The sequence below is a fragment of the Acanthochromis polyacanthus genome, chromosome 22 (assembly GCF_021347895.1).
Source record: "Acanthochromis polyacanthus isolate Apoly-LR-REF ecotype Palm Island chromosome 22, KAUST_Apoly_ChrSc, whole genome shotgun sequence".
In the NCBI taxonomy this organism is placed as follows: Eukaryota; Metazoa; Chordata; class Actinopteri; family Pomacentridae; genus Acanthochromis; species Acanthochromis polyacanthus.
In genome coordinates, this window is record NC_067134.1 from 18,425,131 (window position 1) to 18,445,914 (window position 20,784).

General features: G+C 42.5%; 1 protein-coding gene, 1 non-coding gene and 1 pseudogene across 6 annotated transcripts in view; 1 reads left to right on the forward strand and 2 right to left on the reverse strand.

Moving 5' to 3' along the window:
* Nucleotides 1-633: 633 nt before the first annotated feature.
* On the reverse strand, nt 634-752 carry LOC127532228 (5S ribosomal RNA). Its single transcript, XR_007939626.1, has one exon. It is a non-coding gene; the product is annotated as a 5S ribosomal RNA (ribosomal RNA).
* Nucleotides 753-1,129: 377 nt separating this feature from the next.
* Nucleotides 1,130-1,248, forward strand: LOC127532221 (uncharacterized; annotated as a pseudogene).
* A 1,009-nt stretch (nt 1,249-2,257) lies between these two features.
* nbeal1 (neurobeachin-like 1) overlaps nt 2,258-20,784 on the reverse strand; it is a 53,461-nt gene continuing 34,934 nt past the window's right edge. For 3 of the 5 annotated variants that reach the window (XM_051942160.1, XM_051942156.1, XM_051942157.1), the window contains 26 exons: nt 18,952-19,127; nt 18,538-18,826; nt 18,151-18,459; nt 17,919-18,068; nt 17,665-17,822; nt 17,304-17,428; nt 16,237-16,363; nt 15,996-16,144; nt 15,782-15,915; nt 15,517-15,618; nt 14,289-14,384; nt 13,895-14,019; nt 13,617-13,757; nt 13,354-13,484; nt 11,888-11,997; nt 11,574-11,691; nt 10,508-10,605; nt 9,620-9,736; nt 9,388-9,477; nt 9,159-9,268; nt 8,876-9,048; nt 8,599-8,693; nt 7,285-7,401; nt 6,575-6,736; nt 6,105-6,253; nt 2,258-5,732 (listed from right to left, as the gene is read on the reverse strand). In XM_051942160.1, the coding sequence (XP_051798120.1) occupies nt 5,435-5,732; nt 6,105-6,253; nt 6,575-6,736; nt 7,285-7,401; nt 8,599-8,693; nt 8,876-9,048; nt 9,159-9,268; nt 9,388-9,477; nt 9,620-9,736; nt 10,508-10,605; nt 11,574-11,691; nt 11,888-11,997; nt 13,354-13,484; nt 13,617-13,757; nt 13,895-14,019; nt 14,289-14,384; nt 15,517-15,618; nt 15,782-15,915; nt 15,996-16,144; nt 16,237-16,363; nt 17,304-17,428; nt 17,665-17,822; nt 17,919-18,068; nt 18,151-18,459; nt 18,538-18,826; nt 18,952-19,127 (3,849 nt within the window). In that variant the 3' untranslated portion in view covers nt 2,258-5,434. The remainder of the gene's footprint in view (nt 5,733-6,104; nt 6,254-6,574; nt 6,737-7,284; nt 7,402-8,598; nt 8,694-8,875; nt 9,049-9,158; nt 9,269-9,387; nt 9,478-9,619; nt 9,737-10,507; nt 10,606-11,573; nt 11,692-11,887; nt 11,998-13,353; nt 13,485-13,616; nt 13,758-13,894; nt 14,020-14,288; nt 14,385-15,516; nt 15,619-15,781; nt 15,916-15,995; nt 16,145-16,236; nt 16,364-17,303; nt 17,429-17,664; nt 17,823-17,918; nt 18,069-18,150; nt 18,460-18,537; nt 18,827-18,951; nt 19,128-20,784) is intronic. The other 2 variants (XM_051942161.1, XM_051942158.1) reach the window with 1 other exon arrangement.

Consider the following 20,784-nt stretch of genomic DNA (forward strand, 5'->3'; position numbering starts at 1 on the left):
TCCAGCAGCAGCCTCCACGTGTATTTATTTTTTCTTCTATTATGAATAAGGAATGACTTTTGGATCAAGATGCAAACAGAGTCTGACAAACTACGAATGCAACTGTGGAAGTGAACCGGTACCTGGCTGATGTCCTCTGGAAACAAGTGCAGAGCCGCTGACATACTGGACCACCCACAACACTGTTTACCCAAACCTGTGTAATGTAGCCAAACATTTCCTGTGTACCCCAGCCTCATCTGTGCCGTGTGAACGGGTTTTTTCCAAGGCTGGGGAAATAGTCTGTAAAAGAAGAAACCGCTCGCGTACAAAAACTGTGGCTAAACTGTTTCTTAATAAAAACTGATGACCAGTTCCATAAGCACACCCTCTTTACCAATGAACCCCAAGACGTACTACCAAAATCCATCAAATAATCTGTATTTTTGTCTCGACTGCACTTGATTTTATTGACCACTAGATGTCCTACTGGAGCTCTGCGTGTCATTGAAGCCTCCAGTAATGAAGCATGTTTTGAACAAAGTGTGTAAGCTTCAGCAAAGCGTCAATCAGTCATCACTACAAAAAGACAGCAGAAGCTGTGTCCAGTGAATGAGCAGCAGAGTCCTGTTGAGGTTGTGAAGAGAAGTAAAAAGCTTACAGCACCTGGTATTCCCAGGCGGTCTCCCATCCAAGTACTAACCAGGCCCGACCCTGCTTAGCTTCCGAGATCAGACGAGATCGGGCGTATTCAGGCTGGTATGGCCGTAAGCGACAGTGTTAGGAACGATGGGACCTTTTCTACATGTCCATCATTTGAGTCCTGATGTCCATGTGAACGTGACTTGAAGCTCTGAACAGACTCACACACTTTGTCCACCACGGCAGTAAAGAGCCGCCGTTACACAACAAGGTATTGATTGTAGCTTCACCTTGAGTCCAACATGAAAACGTTTGAGACACATCAGAGACAATAAATCAGCTCATATCACATCATGGACAACAGAGTCACACAGACAGGCTCCTGAAAAGGACGTGTTCATTCAATTTAAGTGTTTATTTCAGGTTGAAGAAGCTCTAAAAATTTGAAATTATGACAGCATGTCTTACCACAGCATCCAGAAAACTGTGGTTGATTCCTGGGTCTACTGCTTACGGCCATACCAGCCTGAATACGCCTCATCTTGTCTGATCTCGGACGCAAAGCAAGGTCGGGCCTGGTCAGTACTTGGATGGGAGACTATTTGGGAATACCACGTACTGTAAGCTTTTTTTCTTAACAGGACTCTGCTGCTCATTCACTGGAGGCAGAACTCGATATTCTCTGGGTCTTTAAAAGCCAACAAGTGAACTACTCTGCCTCCACGTCTGCAGGAGGAGTTTCCTGTTTGTTGGTTGCTCCTACGACCACGAGGTGGCGCCTCCTGCTTTGTATTGAGGCTGTATGTGAGAAAGTGGAGGTGGATCAGCTGCAGCTGATGCTTGTTTGTTGTAAACCAGCCCATGTCGCGTTAAACGTTCCGTTTTCTTCGGACACGTATTTTCTTAGTTTTATTTGATTTTACAAGAGCACATAATCTTCAAATTTGAAATTACATTTTAAAAACTAACAAAATAAAATGAATATATCTTTATTAAGTACTCATTCATTTTCCACAGTAACAGGGAGCTGCAGCAGAGGGAGGAAAGAGACGTTTTTTGATTCATTTAACGTGAAAAATATTTGCAACCTTTTTTTAAAGTATCACTGCCGCATCTTTATTAGGAACTTCATCAACATAGACCGCCATAGGACAAACAACAATTTCCCGGCACTCACAGACTTATTCACTTTTGTGTATCGGTGTACACATCCTTCAGAATAAAAGCAAGACTCAAAACACAATGGGAAAAAGCATGTAAATTTCATGTTGCTTAAGTACTTTTGGTGTACAGGGGTATTTACGCTTTATAATGTCATCTTCTCGTGAAATGTGGAACACAGCTACACCTCTGTTCCCTTTGGGACAAATGTGGCATTACAACGCCATAGTCTTTACAAAGTCATTTTTGGTAACACAACTGTCAGAGGACTGCAGCCTACAATGCGGTATATTTAGGAAACATTGTTAAATTGTATGGTAACATGACATTCAGCAAGTGATATTTTGCTTTCCTACCAAGCCATCTGCTTGTGTGGGAAGAAAACTTTGCATATAACATATCTGCATGTTTGTGTTTCCTTTAAACAACCCACTCTTCATTTATTTCAACAGTTCAGATAAATAAGAAACTAACATTTAAATTTAGACAAGACTTTAATGATCATTTTCCACTTGTGTATACAAAGCAGTTTGTACAGATTAGGGAGCCAAGTTAAAACAATTTGTTACAATTTAGTACCTGGAAAGTGCAAAAGTACATTTCAAAGACGCTGAAATAAAAATCATGCTGTACATTATATACTGTATTCATAAATAATCACAGATATACACACATCCATTTTGGTGACAGTCACAGAGAACGTAGCTAAGACACAAAAGAGTACTTTTAGATTTTTTCTTTGAAGTCCTGCATTCTTGGTTCCCGTCAAAACTGTGGAGGTTTAACTTGTGGAATGCTGATTTCCGCTAAGGTCGGGGACAGGAAGCTGAGAGGAATCTAGCTCTACATTAACACCACACTGGGATAAAGGCACTCTGTTTGTTGCAGTCATGGAACAACTCAAACTGTGGTCTGTTGTCTGTACGACAAATGTGGATGAACCAAAGGGGAGAAAAAAAACTAAACACTGGATGCACCTTTCAGAGAAATCTCTTAAAGAAGGACACAGATTGGTCTTTGCACTCCACCTTGCTGTGACATTTAAATAAAAATATAAAATCAGGGGGGGAACAAAAAAAGAGACAACTGTTAGAGCAACCGTGTGTCCAACAATGAACCAGGAACAATCACAGAATCAGAGATGTCAACATGTATGAAGAAGTCAAATATTTGGCAATGCAAAATAAACCCATGCTTCACTGGCATGTCCTCACACACACACACACACACACACACACACACGCATACAGATATGGTGCAAAAATATGAATCAATCAGTCGCGTCCACAGAAGCTTCCCACTGTGGCATTTTTATGACTCATATTACAGAGTAAAGAAATCCCATTCATTCACACACACAACACAACCGAAACAAGGCATGCAAACGCTCTCGATGCCACAAAAAACTCCTCTGAAATCAGTCACTTCACAAAGAGCGGGGAGGAGAATGAGATGTAAAAAGAACAGAGGAGGATGATGGGAGCTAAAGGCTTTCAGGGGGGAGGAGGAGGAGGGATTTAGGGGACATTTACTGTCTTGGTTCAGCTACAGGAAGACTGCAGATAGAGGGCTGGCTGAGGGGAAATAGGAAGAAAGCACCGACAGGCACACGATGAAGGAGCTGTATTGCTGTTAACACTGACATCTCATAAAGCCCTTGAGGATTCCTTCTTTCTCTTTCTTTTTTCCAGGCATCTGAACAGTCAGAAGAGTTTCAAAACATGCCACACTGGTGTCCGATTTAAAAAACTGCTACTCTTACTCATAAATAAACACGGATTCAAGTAACTTAAAAACATTCAATGGAGCACGGAGAGACTTGAAAGTTGCTTTTTCTCTGCACCGCTGTGATAAACCTTCACACGGAAGCTTGTCATGTTTGAGAATGTAGTGTTTAACTTGTAGTGAACTTTTTTAAACTACATCTTAAATGATATGCTCACATTAAAACATTAAAGACAGGTGGTAATCCTCTCAACTAAAACAAGTCAGCTATATCCAAATGTTAAAAAAAAAAAAAAAAAATCCTCAGTTTCCTACTTAATCTCAGAATGAACCACACTGCCATGCCAAGTCGCTGTGCACATGCATTAATTTATCAAAAAACAACAACACAGAAACTAAAAACAAAGAAACAAACATAAAAAAAACAACACACACACACACACACACACACATATAAAAACCCATAGAAAAGGCAGAGAGTTTGGTCTTGTGTGTGGTGGAGCTGTCTTACTGCATAAGGCTGCTGGGTGGCAGCTTTGAGGCAACCATGAAAAGTCTCGGCCTACAGAGCACAGGCCCGCCTGTCTGCACCCAAGGCAAACTAAGGGGGCACAGAAAGGCCACTTTAAACAATATTTTCGGGTCGGGCACGGCAATACGCCGCACACTCACACACACGTACAGATATGCGACCGATCCCATCAAATCAGGCGTGGCGTGATGTAAATGAGGAGGGAAGTGGTGTGGCTTTGTGGATTCTGATGCTACTCCTGCTTTGAAACCGCAGCGCCAGCGCCGGACAGTCAGTTCAAAGCAGGAATACACACCCCATAAAACACACCGACACAATTATGGTGATGTTTTGCTGCACCTCAGAACCAAAACCCACCACCTGCTAAACAGGAGAGCTGATGGAGGAACTGACGGGATAATCGGACAACGTGAGGCGACCTGTTTGGTGGTGGACAGACATGGAGGTGAGGAATGAGGGACGGTTTAGGGCTCGGGGATGGGTCAGTGGTGGTCGTGCTGGGTGTTGTACACCGTCTCCCCCGAGGAGATCTGAGTCAGTCTCTTGCTGGAGCCCCACAGCTTCCGTGTGATCTGGCCCGAACGCATCTGGGAAGAGTGCAGGAAGAGGAGGAAGGAAGGAAGGAAGGAAGGAAGGGGGAGAGTGGGGAAAGAAAAGTGTGAAGTCAAAGGAAACAAAAGGAGAGGAGGGGAAAAGGAGGAGGAATATGATTCATGAGTGATTGATTAGTTCATTGGAGCCTGTGAGGTAATAAAGGAAAAAAAATCAAAGCTTGATTCACTTTTGTGTGAGTCAATTTGAGCAAAAAAAAAAAGATGAAAAGCAGGAAGGTGCAATGATTCAGATCAAACTATTCAGAGGGAGGCTGCCTGTATCAAAGCCCTACATCTGCACCGACACACTATTTACATTATCAAAACATTAAAGTCTAGCTTGAGATTATTAGTGGTATTAGATTGTAGCTACACTGGTAATATGGCTTGAGTTTGCAGAAGCGTTAATTAGAGTTAAGTTTGATTCACAGCATGTTTTGTTACAGTTTGGAGAGCACACTCAAACACAGAACTTAATAACACTTCAGGTAAACAGCATCGGATGGAGGTTTTCCTACGTCGACGGCCAAATCAAGTCAAATATTGCACAGATGCCGAATATTTTGAAACAGAATGAGGTAAGCACACAGAGTTGTTTTCGTATCACAGTTGTGGTTCTGTTCTGAAGGAATGTGTTAAATCTGTGAGGCTCAGATGTCAGTGTGCGTTTGAGGAGGGAGGAGTGAAGCCAAATGATTGACTGTGGGCGACAACCATCCCTGAGACGGAGAGGTGACCGTGTGGGAGATATGTGTGTGTGTCGGATCTACAGCAACGAAAGGGGAGGGAGGATCTAGAGCCGCTAGGGTTTGTGGGAGCAGGAAGTGGGGCTGAACACCAGCTGGTCTCGCTGGTGCAGCAGGCGGGTCGGTGAGCGAGCTCGGAGAGGGGCCAGCAGCGGGGAGGCCATGAGCGGCGATCCCTCAAGGCTCTGAGCGATGTAGTTCCGCAGCGAGTTCTTTACCTCCGCCGGCTTCCCCACGCCCACGATGATCAGCTTCCCGTCCTGCAGGCCCACCAGGACGTGGCTCTGCTCCTTAGTGACCGACACACAACGAACCGGCACCCGCATGGCCATCGGCTCTGAACACAGAGACAGGCTGCACAGGAGAGACAGAGACGGTTAATGTCTGCATGCAGGTACACAGGTAAATTTAAGGTAACCCCTGTGATAGAAGAGGGAACCCTGTATATGACGTTTTTCTTAAGTTTCGTGACCTTGACAGCCTCCTTTGAGTTTCTCTTAGTTACAAATTGAACAAAGCAAACTCAGAGGGAGGTGCTGCCTATTTAGAGCAGGGCTAAAACCAGATGGATGACATCCATGACAAAATGAACAAGCTTTGCAGTATTTTGAGCTAAAAGTTAAAATAAACATTCTGGGGTCGAAGTATAACATGGGGCCTTTGAGAAAATGGACCGTTGTGAAATTAGGTCCAATAAGCTTTAAAAAAAGGTGTGTGGTAGTTTACCTGTAGAGGTCACGGATGGACAGGTATCCCTGCTCGCTGCCGATGACCACATACTCCCCTGAAACACACATATCTGTCACCTTCTCCTTCAGAGGCTCACTGCAGAGGTGCTTCCCGTTGACAGAGTAGAGGTGCAGAGCATTTTTATCCTGAGAAGAAACAAAGCACAGTAAGAAGTTAACCAACAACTGCTGAGATTTTACAGACTGAAATAATAAAAACTGTTTGAAAGAATGCAGCTTTGGTCCAGCCAGCAACAAAAAGGCTAGCTGCTTCTGAATGGGACGCTTCCTGAAAATCTTAGCTCATGGAAAAGATGTTTGTTGAATCTCTTGGACATTTGCCCGTCACACAACTCTGATCCACTTCTTCCTACATGCAGTCTGACAAGGTGAGATTCGGTCGTCTTTCACAAGTTCTACCTCTTCTTATGCAGTGTGTGTTTGTGTGTGACAAAGCTGTGCAGGCACCTTGAGTGTCGCTTTGCCCTCCAGGCAGGTGTGAACCAGCAGGTGACCCTCCCAGGACACGGCCAGGTGGAGGATTGACAGCGGCAGGGAGCTGTCGCACGGCGGCCGCAAGCAGCGCATGTACTGACCCCGACGCACCGTGTGGATGATCACCGTCCCATCCTGCAGCACAGTAGAAGGAAAGACGCTGCTAATAACACACACACAGGGTTGTATGGCCTACATTCTTCGGGTGGTAATTAAAAAAACCCATTTGTTAGCAAGAAAAGCACCAAAAACTGAATTCCAGTAGTGCTGTATTGTTCTAGCTGGAGCAGTGACACAATGAATATAAGCTTTTAGTGCTCAGGTCCACATTTGTTTCCACTTAGATTGAGGCTGAAAACATTTTATAGACAGAAAAATGCAGTGAGTACAGCTTCAAATCCTAAATAACCACATAACAACCATGTTTAAGGCCCCACAGAGCTCTCTGTCTTCAAAAACCTGCATGACAAACATCCTCTGACCTTCAGTCTGAACCCCATTTTCCAGCTCATTAACTTAGCATGCGATTTGAATCGTTTATCAGTAACACACACCATCCGATCTCCAGCATGACACCATTCTCTGTCTTATTCCCTCGTTCCCTCCGATTTGTATTAGTGGGCAGGATGACAAGAAATACAGCAAAAGCTACCAAAGAGGAGCAGTGTGGTGTTTGCTCCTACCCGTGATCCAGAGACAGCCATATCCAGCTCTGTGCTGATACTGACGCTGACCACCTCATCTGTGTGTCCGTACAACACCTGAATGGGTTTGGGATAAAGACCAACAGGAGCTCCACCCTGCAGGGAAGAAGAAGAAGCAAAGTGAATGTAATGTATCGCATCAGCTGACAAGAAGAGAATAAAGTCACTGAGGGGTCCACTTTATAGCTGATCAGTTGGTTATCTTTGTTAAAACGTACACAGACTTAAGTGAGCATGCAGTAACTTCATTACTTATGGAATGTGACAGCAACAATGAATACTGGTTGTTTACTTTTATGTTTACAATCACTGTAAAACTGAATTATTTTCATGATAAAGTCTTAGCAGTCGACTTATTTCCTCCAGAAAATCTCATTCTCCTTCCCAGCTGACTCACTTCAAGAAATCTCTTTGGAAAAACATTTAAATTCCTTCATGTGCACAACTCATTGTATCCCTGCATGGTTTTTAAAAGAAGCTACTGAGAAAGTTTGTCCAGAGATTTGAGATCATTTAGATAATAGCCACCTTTTTAAGAAACCCTCCCTTGATCCCAGTGTTTTAAGTAACCACTTTAAAAGCTGCTACTTTTATCTGGGATTATAGGAATAATCGTCTGGATACGACTGAATGCTTTAATGAATGGAATCAGATCACTAACCAGTCACATTATTCTTGGTACTGAAGCTGCTCTGGTTGAAGTCTCTACTGACCAGCTGCTCACCTGAGATGAAGGTCTTAATGCCTCCAGATCAGAGATCATCACAATCACTCCTCACAGCTCTAGAAATAATACCGATCATTTTATGCCTGCTTTAAGCCTAAAATCTCCCTATGTTACAAAAGAGGTCCCAGATCTCTGAGTGGCGTTTCATTTGTGTCTTTCTCTCAGATCCATCCCTTCTTCTTTAGACTTAGAAAAGATTATTCACACATTCATGCTGTTTGTTCTCTTAGTAGTGACTTCATTACTCCAATTCTTGCTGCCTTCATCAGTTATCAGTTAGTTGGGTGTGATTTTAGGATTTTATAACGAATTACAAATGTTTTCTTCTTTTAATTTGTGATGAGGCGAACAGCAGGAACCTTCTGACTTTCCCTCAGCTTGTCTTTGTGACCAGAGTTTGTGTCCAGAGCTGTAAAAATCCCTCCTAGTAAATGTTAGACTGGCAGCATCAGAGTCACAATATAAATATAAAAATCATTTTGTAAAAGCAGTAAAAAAAAAAAGTGCATTGTAAGCGTGTATTTTCTTTGTCTCGTGCTGTGCTAGTGAGTCTCGGCTCTCCTGACCTGCTGCAGAACCTGCCACACCATGCAGGTTGTGTCTCTGGAGCCAGAGATCAGGTGGATGCCACAGTGGTCTGTTGACAAGCAGGTCACAATGTCTAAAGGAGAGATGAAGAGAAAGACTGAGTGCAGCAAAACACATACAGAGGGACAAATCTTTATAACAAACTGTGCTTTTGTATAAAGTTTTAACATACAGAGACACAAGATTAGCAAGAACAATCACTGAGCTTATTTACAGAAACTAAATCTAGCAAGTCCAGATGCAGACTTTTCCTACCCATGTGTCGGATGTGCTGTCCCACGGTTTTGCCCTTGACCAGCGATGTGACCCGGAGGCTGTTGTCCCAGTGGCCGCCACTGAAGAGCAGCTTCCCGTCGTGAGAGACCACAAACAGCCCTGCTGTGACCTCCACACCGGGGGCGAAAGGTCCTGACAGGAAACGCTGGGTTCTAGGAGAATTTTAGGACACAAACTGGTGTCAGATGCAGCATTACATCATTACAGCAGTGAGCCGATCTACTGTGAATGTGCTGCATTTTCACATGTACTGTGTTCTCACTTGGTGTTGGACACGGTAGGATCCTTAATGAAGGTGAAGTAGTTGGAGATGTTCTTGTTGTAAGGCAGCCAGCCGTGAGTCCCGACCAGGCAGTTCTGACTCACCGTCACCTGGAAACGCCACAAAGGCTTCACTGTTTAGTGTCCTGTTCATTCATTTTTCCCCTTAAACTTTATATTAGCAGCATAAAATCAAAAAGGAGTGTTATAAAAAGGGAACCAAGGCTCACCATGGTGTCAGGACTCCCCTGAGTGATGAAGGAATGAGACTGATTCTTTGGGACCACAGCTTTAATCAGCGGCACGCTGTCACTGATGCCCTGTAACATGAGGGGAGGGAGATATTTAATGAAAAGTCATTGGCTGACCAGCATTCTGTTTTAGTTTATAGCATTCCACAGGCTGAGAAAATAATTCCATTCAGTTTTACTGGTATGTAAACTGGAGGTGGAGCAATCAAACCTCAACAAAGAAGGACTTGAGATCGCCGAGGTGTTCAAACATGTTGAGAGGACACGAGTCCAGCTGAGCCTTCCTCTTCTCCACTTCCTCCTGAGACAGACGCACTGGATGGGGCTCCTGAATAGAGACACACATGAGTAAAGTCTAAATCATCAGCACACATACAGAACTTTACAGATTTCAGTCACCAACCCTCTGAACCTGGGACTTTGAAAGACACTTATGAAAAAAAGAAGAACCTGCAAAAACAAACGACAGAGTTTCAACCTCCTGGTGGTCCTTTCTGACATTATGTAGGTGAAAATTAACCAAATCTAAGCTTAATTGTGATATTTCATGAAAATCACTTTATTCTACATGTTTTGTTTTTTTTTAAATCTGGCAAAAATACACCATTTATACCAGATCCTGTAAGAAAAACAGAAAAATTCTGCACTTCTCGGCACAACTGAGGTGTCATTGGTGACTCAGACCACATGACAGTCACATGACAACAATCCAGCAACTTTTGGGCTGAAGTGCAGGTTGTGTAGGTAAATGTGCATGGAAACACACAAAATGTAGAAATGGAATTCCGAAAATATCTATACTCTGTAGAGCCACCATTTTATCCCAGTGTTGGCACTTCAAAAACTGTTGTACATGTTGATTCCAGCTTTTGCAAAGCAAGACCAAAGATTTCAAGTTTTTCTTTTTTTACGATAAATGGCATTGTAACCAAGTTATACTGCACAATAAAAGAGAGTTCTCACCCCTTTTAGCTATGGTTGTTTATACTGCAGTAAGAAATGAGCCCACAAAGAGCAAAAATGGAACAGTAGCAAAACATACCCAAAGACTAATTGGGAGACAGAAGGTTATTTAACGTCAAGTATATCATTCATATACCTTGAGCAGCTGGCAGGGTGTCTGACCAAAGTTGCTGATCATTCCCTCCAGAGCCTTACGCTCCTTTTCATCGGTGATGGCGTCCAAGTCCACGGCCCCTGAAACATAAAACCAAAATTCAATATAGTACATTTACAAAGGCAGAAGTTTGGACTGCATTATCGCAATCTGATTGTGTTAAACGCCTCCAGAAGTAGACTCTTCATCCATGTGTAGAAGTAAAAATATCTATGTAATCGCCACCGTTTTTTATTTTTCACATTATGACACAGATCAACACCAAATTCAGACATGTTTGCTGATACAAATCTCATTTATTTGAATAGATTTGTTTGCCTGAATGTTTGGAACAAGGGGTTTATTTATATTCATCTGTACTTATCGTATTTCCTCAAATCAAACCTGGTTGTCAATAGCCAAGGATGCAGCCGACACAAACTGGTGTTCAGTTTGTACTGTAGCATCCTGTGTTGGACAAATTTTGTGTTTTCAGCGCTTATTAACGTTATTGAAAATAGTTCTGTCATAATGAGCTGTTCTATGTTTACAGTTCAGCTGCTCAGGTTGTGTTTTGTTTACCCTCATGTTAGATGAGTGAAGCCGCTACACGAGTGCGGAGGGTCGATGCAGTTGTCTACATGGTGATGCTCCGCTCGTTTAATAAAGAAGTTGCTCTGGGAAATCCATGCAGTTTTCTGTCAACATCGAGTCCCTACTCTCTGCAGCATTAACAGCTTAGTGCAGAAACTTGGCAGCAGCAGGCACAGATGGAAACAAGGTTTTACACTTCAATATGTTGACTAATAATGAACAGAGGGAACTGAAAGTAAATCCGGTCCTCAAATTAATGCCGTTTATCTTCAGGAATTGAGGTAAATAAGTCCCCGGTGACTATTTGAGGAAATACAATATGTCCCTCCCTGTTCAGGCGATCATTTTGTAAACAAGCCGTTGCATTTTGAACACACACAATGCTGCATATGAGGAAGATACTGCTGATGAAAACTGAGGAATGATCAAAAGCAGGATGTGACACGACACCATGATGGCGGCTGTGGATGTTTACCCTCATAGGTGCAGTAGTAAAAGACGTTGAGAGCCTCCACCGCTGCAGGGCCCCTCTGTTTGTAACCAAAGATCAGATCGATCCACTCATGAAGGTGGGCGGATACATACTCTGACTCCTGTTACAGAAACAAACACTGAGGTTATAGTACTACCATTCCAAAAATATGCATGCAGCTACAAGTAGATGTTAGGATTAGTTATAATCACAGGCAACAATGCTGCACAATTTCCTTCTTGCACTCTGTCTCTCGTGGGAATAATCCCTGTAGACTGACATCATACTGCAGCAGCAGAATTAAAACTGCATCTCACCAGAGCTTTGCGGTGTTTGTAGATGAAGTCCTCGGGGGACTTGGCCCATTTGGGCAGAATAACGTCATTGACTCTTTCCTTGGAGATCTGCAGGCGACCCAGATCAAAGCCTGAGGCGACAAAAAAGACCAGGAAACAGAAAGACAGAAGCAAGGTATGGAGAGGAAAAACAGGGTGAGAGGAGAAAAGGAAGCATCGATGAATTTATTCAATATTTATAAGCACAGCTTAGAAAGACAATGGCTTCTGAGTCACTGAGCATCCTTTCTGTAAAAATATCAAATATAAAATCAGGCTTTATCATTTGAATCCACACTGACGGACATATTTTAAAATATTACTCGGCTTTCTTCTTCTCTGCCGGTCACAGCTACACAGAATATAGTTAACTACAAGTTCACCTAAATTTAAATTAAACAAGCAGTTTAACAGTTTGATAGTTGATCACTTAAAGAGCCACTTCAGGTTGAATTTTGTCACAGAATTTATAGTCAGTGTGTCTTAGAAATGATTGTCTTGTTTTATGAGTCCCAAAGGCACAAATCAGACCAAAAAGTACTTTATCCCTGCAGTGTCGTACATGACATCACACATTTCATGCGCAGTGAAGTAGTCGATGGTAGTGAATCTGACAGGCTGTGATTTAGAGGTGTTTTTTTTTTTGCATTTCACAATTTTTCAAAGTGAATTATTGTGCTTGTGCAGGTGGTACATGCTCAAGCCTGACAGGACATCCAGTACACGCTTTTTCTAATAATGAAGCTGCTTTGGGTCAATTTAGTAAAAGTTAACAGACCCACTGATGCATCTGTAGCGAAAAATTTCATTTTAGACAGGAAGGTTATTTATGAGCATATGATGGAGTTCTAGATGGGATGTCTAAATCAGGACTGTATGAAACTGAAGGAAAGTTTGGTTTCTGCTTTAGTTCCACCAGCAGCAGTGTCTAGTACTGGTGCTACTGGACCAATGGTTACACACTAGTCAGAGATTCAGCTGCACAAAAATACAAATAGCGTGCCGTATGTCTTCATGAATGTGATATGACTCAGCTCTCCTGAGACACTGTAGAACGTAAAGTTGATTTATGCTGGATAAGCTAGATATGACTAATAAATAAACAGCTACTCCTTATTCTGTATCCTAGTAGGTGACAGCAAACTTTACTGTACTGTGAGGTGACAGGTTAACTAATCATCATACATCATCAAGACATCTGCCCTGCTCTCCACCGGTTCTCTACACCTGAGCAATTAATTTCTTACTGATGGCTGTCATTTCTCCTAATCTTTATCTGTTCCTGCACTCAGACACCCAGCAGGTCCACAGTTATAAAGCTGTGGTTCATCATATGTTCATAAATACACATTTTGAATGTGTATTTGACAGACGAGGACAGCAGTATATACATAATATCTAGATAGAATTTCTGAAAAAAGTTTTGAATTTGAATCGCCAAACCTCACCATTTTGGTTCTCTAGGAACTCTGGGAAGTAGAAGAACTCAGGGATGAGCTCCTTGACGTCATTGGGGTTGTCCATGAGGGTCTGCCATGTCGCTGGGATGGAGTGGAACTGGCGGTCGGCACAGTCGAACCTGGGTCAAAGCAGGATGGCGTGGTTTAAAAAGAAAGCCCTGATTTATCTACAACCAATGCTTTAAACAGACAAGTACATCCAGATTATCCTTAAAATCCATACGTTCAGTGCAGAGATGGGAGATCCTTACCGTCCACTCTGCAGTTGGATGTGCAGGGAGGTGAAGGGCTCCACTCTGATCAGGTAGTGCATCACGCCAGCAGCATTGGAGTAGTGAGTGCCGTAGTGGAACCTGTCAATGGTGCCTGTTGGGTCCTCGAAGCTTTCATATCTGATGGGCAAAATGAAAAGATTAACTGTGACTATTGTTGAAAAAAAAAAAAAAAAAAAAAACACCTGTCTTTAGCTGCCGACAATTATCATTTATAGGTATTTTAGATGATAATTCAGCACAGAAATGAAACGTACTTCTCCCTGACGGCCTTGGCATTGCGTTCGTTAAGCACTGCCACTGGCTTTGATAGGTCCCTGAATACTCGAGGATCAGAAAGGTCCAGCTCCTCTGAGGTGTAGTCAGCGAGAATCCAGGGAAACTGGACACACACACACACACACACACACACACACACACACACACACACACACACACACACACACACACACACACACACACACACACACACACACACACACACACACACACACACACACACACACACACACACACACACACACACACACACACACACACACACACACACACACAAACAGATCAGCTCAAATATTAATATTCACTTATCGTGGGCAGTCCAGATGGATATCCTAATGTATAAATTAAATTAGTATTCACTGATGTACTTACCACTGGGTACTGAGCCAGGTTGTTGTACGTTCTGCCTGCAATCGTGTTGAGCTGCATCAAGTAGTCAAAGTTGGAAATCTCCCGGTTCACCCATTTCTGTAACAAAGGACAGAACGTATTTTAACATGTTATACTCTAACAGTTCCATATTCCCGAAGATAACATGAAGTCAAACAACTGACTACAGTAAGAAAGCAAAAGTCATTTTAACTCTTGGAACTTCAAGCAGTTTCTAGGTGATTTTTGCTGCTTTCACATTTTCCCTCACTGTTGGCTCATTTTCCACGGAAATATAAAGTCCTGCACCTCTATGGAAACAGCGCCACCATGGCTAGAAGTAGAGTGAAATCAAAAAAATCTGTGCAGTAAAAGTATTTATGCCATCAATCATAGAAAAAGCCAAAGTTAAATTTCTTCCAAAACCTGCAAACAACATATACAGAAAGTGCACACAGGTGTTTCTAATACTGTGGGAAATTGGTGAGTCTGTTTCCTATAGATTTTTTACTACTGAAGTTTAATTTCCAAACCGTTTTCCTATTTGCTTTCTGAAAACACTGTGTGCACTTCAGTCCAGTTAACCTGGACAGTTTCTTACTACCAGATCTGGTTCAAACGGAGCACTTCAGGACAATTTTTCAATGAGATATTTAGAATAAAGTGATTTTGATCAAATATTGCAGTTTTAAGCTGGCAGATAATTGGTATCATTTGGATGATTTTTAAAGATTACATTCATTTCAAACCTGCTGGTGATAGCCTAAAGTTTTCTTCATTGTGAACAAATTTGATGAAAAGACCAAAACAATAATGAATGTATGCTACCAAATTAAACAAATCATTGAGCCACACTGTGGTACCAGATGACACACTCTTTCATTTCCATTAACACACACAGTTGTTCATTTTAACTCGGTTCCACATTTACCATCTGCTGCTGCAAATAACTTAAAACTGTTACTGTTGAAAACGGTCCCCAACAAATGCACGAGTTCCCCCAGTTCAGTAACATTTACTAAAAATTTGTGTGCTCAGAAGATTTAGGAATCAAATCATTTTAACACTGATTAATACATCTGTAATTGAGTTTTTAAGAAATTTTAAATGGCAAAACAAAGACAACAGACAGGTAGGGGAGTGCAGTAACTGGTGTTGATTTTGGTCTTCTCATAGATCTGTAGACAATAAAAAGCAGCCTTCATGTGTTAAGATTGATATCTGTAATAACCTGTGTGAGCCCAGAGGCCTTGAGGAGCTCCTGAGGTGAGCGGGTTCCATAAAGGCTGAGGGATCGCAGCAGTAACATGCGGCTGTAGACCTTGTTCCTCGCCTATCAAAAAAAAGAACAATATTATTGTCAACAGCAAAAACTACATTCTATATCTTGTAAGTTTGCACAGCATTGTGAGAGGCAAGAGAGGATACTTCCTTCTAGTCATTTTTCAGCTGCATACTAATTATTTCACAGAGAAGTTACGCTTGTGGCTGATCACCTCTTTTTTGAAGTTGAGGAAGTAATTGGTCTGGTCAATGAGGAAGATCTCCAGAGCTGAGCGACGCAGGTTGTATCGTCTGAGGTGCACTTCTCTGATCTGAGACAGGGGCCATTTGAAGTCGTGGCCCACTCCTGACGAACAAAAATGAGTCAGTTATTGCAAGTAACAAGGTAATTATGTTTCCTCATCCCCTCTGTCACCGTCTCCTCACCTTCCTCTTTCTCCTGGCTGCTGTCGTAGAAGTAGATGTGTTGTGTGGTGAGCTCCAGGCGACCAGGCACCACGTCCACCACTGTCACCAGCTCACAATCCTCCCACAACACCAGCTTCTCCTTCTGGCCCGCCTCCTCTGCTTCAACCCTGCAGGACACAGACAGAGAATGAGAAATCTCTATAATATTAAAAGGTTCTTTCGTCGCGTTGTTGTGTGGTTGTAGTATTTGGTGACTGACTGGTTGTTGGCAGCAGCAGGGTCGTCCTCCGGCAGCTCCAGGATGTCGTCTTCCAGGTCGCTGACTTTGACTTGCTTCACAGCTTCCAGTAGCAGAGGCTCTGGGTTTACACGCTGCTGATGGACACCTGAGTAAAGCAAGCGAGACAAGTGGGGATTAAAAACTGAGAGGAGGCATCCCGAGATGGAAAAGCAGTTAATATCACATGGCAGTGCTGGAAATTAACTTCCTAGCACGCTTGTCATGAGCTGACAACCTACAAAAACACACCTGGCAAGAGCATAACATCTTGCATTTTTAGCTCAGTCCGAAAGCTTTAAAGACTTAAACTTGCTCACTTGTGAATAAAATATGTGCTACAAGGTAAAGTTTACATTCTTGTGTACCGTTTGTCAAATACAGAAATATCTCCTCACGTTCCGCTAGATGTCTGTTCTGTTTGTGTGCTAAATAAAAAACAGTGTTTGTACACAGTCCTGGCTCTGCAAATAGGAAACAAAGGGGCTTGGACTGACTCACACAAATCATTCCAGCTTGTACTGTGAGCTATTTACTGTGCCACAACAATGCACTTGATACTGGCTAGGAGACCACAGCTCAGATCATTATTACATTAAAGTTTAACTCATAACTTAACACTGTCTTTTAAAAATAAAAATGTACTTCAGTCATATCAAACTAAATCAGGTTTGCTGAAGCCCTGACTCTTCATCTCACTCACACGCAACTTAATGAGGAAAAACATACAAAGCAGAATAAATCATCCTTCTCGTAAAGTAGATGGAGGCGTAGGACATATGTTCGGCTTAAGGAGGATTTTCAAGGTCAGCTCTCTTTAATCTGTTTATCAAGAGGAGGTTGGATGTATGCACACTTATCCCTCATCATCACATCCATCCTTTAAATCCATCCATGGAGCAGTTCCTTTTGAAGCTGGATAGAGCCTCCAAATGTGCAAAACATTCAAAATATATTCCAATATCCATTTCTTTATTGGGACTACAAAACTGCCAGGTGTTTGTCCAAAGTCACAACAAGAGATTTCAGAACACAAGCATGAAGCTCACCCAGGTTGTCTCTCAGAGCACTGGCCTCTCTGTGAGGATCAAAGTTGTAATTACGGACCAGCTTCAGCCTCATGCGGGAGAAGTTCTCAGCACTGGACACCCTCCAGTGCATCTCATCCTGCTGCCTGTTAGAAATAGTCGCAAGGCTGTTATAATACAAATCTAGCCATTATTGCTATCTGTACATGTTCAGTCTATATTGATAACATTTTCCTACCACTGCTACCGTTTTCATCTTGCTTTAGTAACTAAAGTTGAACTGATGTGATAGTTTATTTTGATTAAAACTCTTATTACATAAGTAGATATTCCAGTGGAAAAGACAAGAATTGCAGAGAGAGAAAGTGATGAACATCGGTACCTGTCAGCCCAGGGTCCTCTCTCGCACACCAGACCTCGCCGTGCTGCTTTCCACTGCCTCAGAGTGGCGCTGTTCTGGCTGTGCTGCTGCTTCAACATGCTGTTGTAGCGCAGGTTCTCCTGACGGCCACGGCGTGAGAAAGGCTCCACAAACTGCTCCTAAAAATGTGAAAAAAGGGGAGAGGTGGCAGAGTTCCTAACAAACAGAATAAAGGCATTTGTAGTTTTTATCAATTAACTTCTAGCCCAACTAACCTGGAAGCGGATCTTACTTTCACCTCTCTCCCTCTCTCTCTTATGCAGACTGACCATGAACGCCTCATAGCACTCTTTCCAGTACAGAGCCATTGTCTCATGACCCTGGCTGAACATCTCGATTTCATACTGCTTCATGTACGGAATAATCTGGAGAAAAATGACAATGGAAATGAACAAAAAGTCCTATTGACCCTAAACAGGAAAATTAGCAACTGAAAATGCCTCATACATATTTGTCGAGGTAGACACGCCACTCAGGAGAGTTGCAGTACAGCTGGAAGTCCTCAAAGAAGGACGGGCTTCCGTTGGTGTCAGGGAGCTGAGGCAGGTGCAGCTCCATGTAGAGGAGCCGGTGGACTTTGGAGAGCAGCGTTCGCAGCAGTGGAACCAGGAAGGAGTACGTCTCCTCAGTCTGCTCCTGGATGGAGCGCCGCAGGATTCCCTCCACCTTCCCCAGCAGGTAGCAGGCCTCGTCCTGGCTGGACACCTCCTTGGTCTGCAGGATGCCATTGAGCTTGGCGGTGGCCATGGCACATACCTGGAACATAAATTATTTATTACTGTGTGTGCCTGGGATTTCTTTTTACAAAAAAAAATTCACAAGGGAGAGGTTCACCTCAGGGTCTTCCTGAGCCATGAAACCCAGCAGCAGTCTCAGTCCAACTTGTGAGAGCTGGAACCACTGAGTGCCAGCAGAGTACCACACCATGAGGCTGTCCATCAGCGTCACAGTTTCTTCCAGCACCTTCTCTGTCCACAGCGCTGGATTGATCAAGCCCTCTGCCTGCAGGAAGTCTTGTACCATGTGAAGCAACCGAACTGCATTCTCGGTGTGTTGTGGTAACGTAGCAGCTGATGCCTCGCGGTTATCACTCACTGCCCACTCCAACATGCGCTCCATCAGACTAAAGGAGAAGAGACCACACAGAGAGTGTAAAATGCTGTTTTCAAGCCTTTCTCTGTCAGTATTCAACATCATTTCAGCCTTTCCTTTGACCAGTGCTGTTGCCATTTGAATGAAAAGGCTGACCTGAGCTTGATTTGGTCGACAGGAAGCAGCAGCTCATTAGCGGTTCCTAGTTTTGTGAGAGCTGAGAAGACCTGGCCTCGCTCCAGCCACGCCGAATCATCAGAACCCTCAACGCCTCGCCACATCACACACAGGACGATCTCCATCAGCATGCTGCACAGCTCCTCCTCTGCCCGCTAGGGGGAGACAACAGACCAGAAAGAGGGTTGTCATTAGATCATCAAATGAAGCTTTATTCACATGTCTGGTGAAAACTGTAAAACTTCAGGGGTAATCGATACATGGTTAGTTTACATACCACACAGAACTCGCTTTTACTGCATGTCATTCCCCTTCCTTCTTTCCTCACATTTACTCTCTCTCTCTCCACATTCAATGTCAAACAAAGGCCAAAAAAAGTATTAATAAAACTAATTTAAAATATATCTAAAACAGATAATTGTGTGGATAGTAGCTCCTCTTTTTTTTTTTTTTTTAATAGTTGCTGCTCTCCAGTATTTTTAATGTCTACTGAAGCTTCAGTGTGGTCGGCCCTTTAATGTGTCGGTGCTTTAAACCGCCCTGTCATGAATTAAAGGACATTTACATAGTACCTAATTTGACATTTTGACACACACCCCAAATACAACTTCCAAAATGACGCATTCGATGCTGTAACTGACAGGTTATCCACGTCTGCCCCTCCAGTGAGACCGTGAAATGATGAAAAAGGAGCATTAGATGAAAGTCAGTCAGTGTTGGGCTCCCTGAGGTGGCAGTGACATTTCACCCACTGAGTCGGAAGCTCTGGCTGTTTAGCAGCATTAAGGCAGCCTCATAATACTGACTACTGTATGAAATGAGGACACAAGCTTGTGTTCAACTGTTTTAGGATGAATTGTAGCTGATATTAAAATGCATATTATGACGTGTGTTTTTTTTTGTTTTCTCTGACCAGGAAAAATTGAAACATATGTCAACTACCGTCCATCCATGCCAGATTTATACTTGATGCAACATTTTGATTTATAGTTTACTGTCAGATTCACCTACACAGATGATAACAGGACATCAAAACCAGTGCTGTGCTTTAATATATTTCACATTCCTTTATTTATTTTGAAAATAAAGTGAAAGTGGACAGCAACATTTTTGTAGAATTGATTGTAGCTTAACCCCTGCTTCAGGTTGTGTCAGGATTATTCCTATACAGGAACAGACCATTTCTGTGCACTGACTGCATTTACTCCATTCAATCTCCACTGGCATCGGAGAGACAAGCAACCATTCTTTATAACCACTGCAGCCTTGACATATATTTACAGATTTAAAATGACATCAGCTAAGGTGGAGCCCAGTTTGTACAACTACAAATTAAACTTGGTTTATTAACCCTTAGCTTAACCCAAAGGAAAAACTCCCCAAAGCAAGTAGTGCATGTGTCACTCTATTGTCCAAAAATAATATTATTTTACACATAAATACAAGCTTCTTGATCACAGTGACCTCACCCACTGTAGTTTATTTGTGTTACTCCCACATATACCACCCTGTTGCAGTAAACTGTCACACACACAGCTGAGACTAATCCTCCAAAACAGGAAACACTTTCTCTTGATTAAGAATTTTTGCACTGAAAAAAATAAACTATACAAATGTATTTTGGACAATCAATGTTTCCAATAGAGACAAATGGCGCTGATAAAGGAACTTTAACCTCAGTGTAGAGTAGCAATTTTGTTTTACTTGTTTTCTATTTTTAATGTGTATCAAAGTGAAATCATTCCTTTTTTTCTTATTTTGATTTTTCTTGTGTGTTTTCATAGATGTGCTCACATTAAAATTATTACATAT